Raw genomic sequence first — 7071 nt, forward strand, 5'->3', positions numbered from 1 at the left:
AGAATAAGAAGGCCAGGCTGGAATTTGCCAAAAAAGTACAGAGACGAACCTCAAAAATTTTAGTTTTATGGACTGATGAGGTAAAAAGGATTAACCTTTACCAAAGTGATGGAAAGGCTAAAGTTTGGAGAAAGAAAGGATCTGCTCATGATCCCAAACATACAAGCTCATCTGTGAAACACGGTGGAGGTAATGTCATGGCTTGGGCTTGCATGGCTTCTTCTGGAACGGGCTCATTAATCTTCATTGATGATGTAACACATGATGGCAGCAGCAAAATGAACTCAGAAGTCTACAGAAACATTTTGTCTGCCAATTTAAAGAAAGATGCAACCAAACTGATTGGGAGATCCTTCATCATGCAGCAAGATACTGACCCAAAACACACAACAAAGGACTTCATCAGGGGCAAGAAGTGGAAGGTTTTAGACTGGCCAAGTCAATCTCCAGACTTAAACCCTATAGAGCATTTTACCTGCTAAAGAAGAGACTGAAGGGAGTAACCCCCCAAAATAAACAACAACTGAAAGAGGCTGCGGTGAAAGCCCGGAAAAGCATCACAAAAGAAGAATGCAAAAGTTTGGTGATGTCAGTGGGTCACAGGCTTGATGCAGTTATTGCATGCAAAGGATTTGCAAATAAATATTAAGTCTTATACACTTTAATCTATTTTAAGTCTATCTGTTCCAATACTTTTGCTCACCTAAAAATTTGGTGTTCCTTTACAAATAATGTTATCTTCTAAGTTGTGTATCAGATACAGATGTAAATACCTGGAAATAAAAGCTGAAATGTTGATCTCTTGTCTCATATTCATCTTTTGATGTCAAACCCAAATGTTTTCAGTCTACAGCAAAAATAAAGGAATTGGCCTCACTGTTCCAATACTTTTGGAGGAGAGTGTATTTCTCATCCACCTCTGCCCCCCCCACCCCACCCCCAGTTTGACCACTCCTTTGTGGAAGTCCACCGGGTGAGGACGTTTCGTTTCCAGCCGCGCCACCAGGTTTCCCTAGGGGACCTGAGCGAGACCCCGAAGAAGACGGGCTTCGGTCCCATATGCTCCGGCCAAATGACCTGCAACTACAGCAAAGCCCAAAGCAGCTGGACCTGCGACGGGGAGATCCTGCCTCACACTGCCATCCAAGCCAGGTAACTGAACTCCCAACATACAGTAGTTCAAGCAACTTAATCCATGCTTTGCAGCTTTATGCTTCATCTGAAATAAAGAAATTGCTCATCTGAAAACTAAAGAAAGTCAAAAAATAAAGTAGAAACTGCCACCGGTGGAAAAAAAAACAGGAAAATGTATTGTTATTTATCTGGCATGATGATCATGTTTACAGCTTTTTAAAACTGTGAAACTGAAACCGCTATTATGCCGCTAAAGAAAGACACAGTTCAATCACTTTTCCTCTTTCCCCACTTATTTTCCATTTCATGAAACCTGTGACGAAAGACAGAGGGGATCGTTCTCAGCACAGATGACGAGCGCCAAATGGCTTTGAATCTGTGCAAATAATATTGTAGAGGCAGGTATAATGGAAGAAGTGTTGAAATACTCTCGGAGTTCATATCTATTGTATCGGCATGGTGGGGTATTCACAGTCTTTTCTTTTGAGTGTTAAGCTGTAATGTTGGTTTAAATTGCCCTAAAATGCTTTTGAGTGTTATGAATCGAAGCCTAAGAGGGAATAGATCATGTTCTGTGTTCACCTCACACTGAAGGAAAACTCACACATACAATTTTTTAGCCACACTAGCCTTTGATCTAAACCGAAATATCTCAATAATTAATGAATTGCTATGAAATTCTCCACAGAGATTCATGTTGCTCAGAGAATTATTATTTATGACTTTTGGCTACTTCATGTATCAAACTTTTCATTTGTCCAATACTTACAGTATACCCACCTACCAAGATACCACTACACTACTGCTAATTAGCAGGTGTTAGCATGCTTACATGCAAAATAAGATGGTGAACATGCTAAATACTATACCAGCTATCAAGTAACATTGCCTTTGTGGGTATGTTAGCATTTAGCTCAAACGGCAGCAGTGCCTAAGTTCAGTCTCACAGAGCTGCTAGCATGGCTGCAGACTCCTATTCTGGTTATACTGGCACAACACTGGCATGTTGTTGTTGTTGTTGTAGATCATCAAATGCCAAACTACCGCCTCTTCTTGATGCGTAGTATTAGCTGGTAATATAGAAGTTCTCCTGCTTGGCTTGACAGAAATGAGAGCAGCCGTGCCATTAGCGCTGCTATTGTCCAACAGTGTCTGATCTGGAGACTGTTTCCCTGTTCCCTGCCGGATGAGCTTGGCACCTCGGTGGAATTGCCGCCCTCCCACCCAACCCTACCCCACCCGACCCTCGTTATTCTGGCCCTGTCCACACTTCAGCCTTCCCCCGACTATCAGATCTCTATATAGCCGGTGTGGCACAGCTTGACGCATCATTTATTTCATGCTCCATTGTACTTTGCCAATGATGCATGGCGCTGTAATGTTGCTAATTTAATGGCCCTCCCCATGTTAAAAGGCTACTCCCCTTTAATTAAAGCAGAAGTCCGTCCTTTTATTGCCTCTTCCTCTCTGCTAATCGTTCTTGGAGTGAGCCAGCCAGTGTGCTGCTTGGATAATTAATGGTAATAACCCAGGCGAAACAGAAAGAAAGTAAGAAAGAAAAAGAACGAAGGAAAGAGTTTTGCTTTTAAAGTTAAAAAATACACATTTGGAAGTGAAGCTCAAGGTGCCACAATGATTGAACCAAACAACTGAAACAAGTTAGGGTGCACTTATGTGATTAGAACCTAAAATATGCTGCTCCCTTGATTTTAGAGTTATCATAGTAAAGAATGTTTGGTGTTTTTGTGGTGCATGTGATATATAACATTCTGGAAATATAAGGCAATACAACATACTGTCAAATAGCAGCCATCTTGCCTGTTCACTGCTACTTTTTATAGTATACTAGTATACTTTTACCTTGTATGCCTCAGGATCTGTTATGTGTGTCAGCTCCATCTGTATTATAACATCTGTTATAGCGGCTCTTTAAAGGTCTTTATACTTTGCACACCACAAAGATTGTCTCACTTTCAAGTTTGCGTGTCAAGTCTGCACACAAGGGTGCCGTTCCATTGCTTTTACATCTGCCACATGGACAGTAAAGTGTCATTGAAATGAGCATAGTCATTAAGTTGATGGTTTGTTATTCAGGCTAAATGATGCGTTGTGTGTGTGTGTGTGTATTTGTGTGTGTGTGTGTGTGTGTGTGCGGGTGTGTTTTCTCTCTTTCTCTCTCTGCAGTGTCCAGTGCCAGTTGATCAGGCTGTTTGCCCGCGGTATCGAGGAGCAGCAGCAGTTGCAGTAGTGTGTGTTTGAAGACCTTTGCACACTGCGGGCCCTGGAACCAAGCACGTACTGCTCAGTGGACTTAGAGCTGGATGGGATATTTAGCCGGTAGAAAACAAAACACAAAGTTGCACTTGGCAAGATTCTCCTGGAAAAAACACATGCATCACATCAGTGTAAACCCCAGATGCTGGCATCCCATCTCTCTTTAATGTGTTAGCCTGAATGAAACGTGCAGGAAGTCCTCTCTCTGCACAAGAAGTGATGGGATGAATCTTAAAGTTGAAGAGCTGCCACCACCAGCCATAAAAAAAGGAAAGATGAAGATGCGAAGAGACGTTTCTGAAGACCGCAAAAGTAGCAGCCTGGGTGTTCACACAGCCACATAAAACAGAGATGAACTGGACTGAGCTGGATTCAGCCACAACAATCAGCTAAAGGTTTCCATACTGCCATGAAGGAGAACTCTAATAGGATTTCTCCCTATACAGAGAGGAGAGGCAGCCAAGGAGATACAGCTTTGTAAGGATGAAGAAAAGAATGCATGTGAAGTTCAGTGACAAACTGAAAAGACTTAAAATGCCAGGACTGCAAAAAAAAACAAAAAAACAAAAGAAACATGCAATCTGATCCTCCCTTTTTGGGGAAAATTGTTTCATCTGTGACCCAGGTGAAAACAGATATGAGCCAGGGGCACTAATGAAAAGAGTTGAATACCCTGCTAATACACTAACAGGACCCCGGTGGCTTCTGGGTAATAAGGCAAAGTGGCTGCTATGTGTGTCTCAGCACTGCTGCACTGCACCTGTGGCTCTGAGCTCTGCTCCTCTCTGGCTAAAAACTACAGACAATTCAGGCATCACCTGGGATTAGCCAGAATTATGCATTTGTTAACATTATTAGAGATAATCTATTGTAAGGCTCTGAAATTAGCCTCATTTAGCTCCTTTTAGTTGTAGGTCAAGCTGGTCTTGACTTGTCTGGAGAAGAAAACCAGCAGCATTTCTTTTTGCTTGTCCTGCATCAATGAAACTATATCAAACTGCATACATGATAATAATACGTTACGTTAGGGATTTGTGTGTGTGTGTGTGTGTGTGTGTGTGTGTGTGTGTGTGTCTGTCTGTCTGTCTGTCTGTCTGTCTGTCTGTCTGTCTGTCTGTCTGTCTGTCTGTCTGTGTGTGTGTGTGTGTGTGTGTATGTAGGGTTGAGTGTGTTTTCCACAATCACTTTTGAGACTTGCAATCATTGGAGTGTGTATGTGTGTTAATGTGTCTGTGAAGGTGCCAATGTGATGAGTTAGCTTTATCACAATTAGCCTCATGACTGCCATTTTGCAGATGTTCTCTCACTGTAGCCAACACACTGCTAACACAAGCATCTATAGATGAGCACAGACAGGCTCACACATGCAGCTTCAATCTCTCTGTAATGTAAGGTCTTTCTGTCTCACACACTCTCACACACACTCCATAAAAGCCCTGTCCTCTCTTTGAATCCTCTCCAGTTCGGTTAATACTGGCTCTGGATGTCAGTTATGCTTCACCTTCAGCACTCACTTTTGTCAACTTACAGTATGATGCTGTTTCAAAGACTCAGATGCTTTTAAATCCTTGTGCACACACACACAAACACACACACACACGCAAAGAAGCAAGGGGGATTTAGCAATTTATGACTGACAATGCAAATGCTGCAATTTGAATTCCCTTCACTTTTGTGTAAGAAGTTACAAATTTGAATGATATTTCCACTACTGTAAGTTAGCAAGCTAGGCTAACTAGCTTCCACTAAGATGAGCATTTATTACTTGCTAACACTATTTTACCACTGTACACCTAAAGCTCCTGTACACTGACTAGTGTGTCCCGGAACTATATAAAGGAAGGCTTTTGGCTAGCTTTAGCAGACTCTTTTTCATGTGGTAAATGCAAATTACAAGACTGGTAAAACCCACAACAGAGGGGAGTCCTGTAACCTCAGCATGGGACTCGTGTGACTGTGCCAATCACAACTCGAAGTAGCTAACTACCATGAGGAGTCACTGACATTTTTGGTAATTTATTTATTTTTGTTTTTTGTTTTTTTGTTTTTTAAAGACTGCTGAAATCACAGACGTTACTAAGCAACATCGATCCTGAAACTCGTTATCTGTCTGTGTTGGATTTGAAGTTATATTACGATATCCTTTTAGCGGAACCAAAAAAATCTTGCCCCCTGGAGGACACTAATATAAGCTACACAAATCACAACAAACACCAGGGAGATATGTAAACTGATTTTTCTAGCAAAAATTAATTCTAATTTCAGCTCGACTTTACTAAAATATGGAGGGCACAGCAAGACCGAATAAAAACTTAGTCGTAAACACATAAATTAAACTGTGATGTAGTTATGTGATCTTTTTTTTTTTTTTTTTAAAAGCTTAATAAAGTATTTTGAAGTGTGGTTCTTTCTCTATCATTTGTGTGATCTTCATGGGTGTGCTTGACGCCACTGATGTTTCATTTCCCTCCTTGTCTTTTCCTCAGTCACACATACACACGCACGCGCGCTGCCACACACGCACACAAAGGTCAGAGCTCCTTTGCTCTGGCTTTCTCAATCTCACTCTCCCTCTGTCTCCCTGTATGAGTAGAATTTAATAGGGTGCTCTGATGTGAGCGAGATGTTTCATTAAAGAACATCAGACATCAAAGGTCTCTGCTGAGATGGAGTGGTATTTCAAGCTGTGCTCATTCTGCACACAGTCTGGATCTTGTTTCTTTTTTGATACTACAAGGCAATTCCAAAATGTCAGACTGCAAAAGAGAATGGAAATCTGAATTTGGTAACTGTAATCATTTAAAATTTCTAACCACTGATATTCAAAATATGGCTTAAATGGATTTGGGTGTCAAAATAGACCAAAACAAACCAATGAAAATAGCTAATGTCTGTTTGGTGTGAATTATTCATCTACTGACAGTTAAAATGAACCACCAGAGCAGTCATTCTCTGAAATGTGTAGTGTCCATAATCATAAAACCTCCATGCACTAGTGACGAAGAGGCAATTTCTTATGTGTATTCTGTGGAAATAACATTGCTGCTGAACCCAAACCACATTTATTATCTTTTACAGGCCATGTGAAAGCACATCATTTATAGTTAGCATGATATCATCGGCCAAAACCACAGAGACAATGTCAATGTCAATTTTTGACAATTTGTCTATCAAACAAATTATATCCAGAAAGACTTAAAAAGCACATGACATCTACTCTGGCCTAACAACTTAAAGAGAAGGGAACATGACATAGAAATGGACATACTAAATTATAATTTCATAGATTCATTTTATTAATTCATGACATGTAAACTGACCTTAATCTTTAAAATTGGTGTAGTGTCACTTTAGATTAAAGCTGCAATAATACGTTTTTTTATATGACAAGTGGCTCAAATGAGTATGTGTAATGTGAAAGGTTTGATTCCTAGCGAGTTCATTCTCTGTGGAGCGTGTTAGCGCCATTCAGCTCATTGTTTTGGTTTTATGACCTGCAACTTTTATGTTTTGGTTCTCGCCGATCTCATTAGTGTCACTTCCAGCCACAGCAGGCAGCTGTTCCAATAAAAAAAAAAAAAAAAGCTTCAATAAACTCACTATGCTACCTGTCCAGCACCAGACAACGTTGAGCAACTTGCTGGTGAACATAATGAAGCAATT

The 7071-nt window shown here is 40.7% G+C and overlaps 1 protein-coding gene across 1 annotated transcript in view; it reads left to right on the forward strand.

Annotated features, from left to right (window-relative positions):
* The window catches only part of cerk (ceramide kinase), a 41320-nt gene extending 35509 nt beyond the window's left edge, over nt 1-5811 (forward strand). Inside the window, exons 12-13 of the mRNA XM_023423034.2 lie at nt 944-1152; nt 3319-5811. Of these exons, the coding sequence (XP_023278802.1) occupies nt 944-1152; nt 3319-3382 (273 nt within the window). The 3' untranslated portion in view covers nt 3383-5811. The remainder of the gene's footprint in view (nt 1-943; nt 1153-3318) is intronic.
* Nucleotides 5812-7071: the final 1260 nt, after the last annotated feature.

Source organism: Seriola lalandi, unplaced genomic scaffold (assembly GCF_002814215.2).
Source record: "Seriola lalandi dorsalis isolate HSWRI2012SDOR001 ecotype SW California unplaced genomic scaffold, Sedor1 jcf7180002054688, whole genome shotgun sequence".
Taxonomy (NCBI): Eukaryota; Metazoa; Chordata; class Actinopteri; order Carangiformes; family Carangidae; genus Seriola; species Seriola lalandi.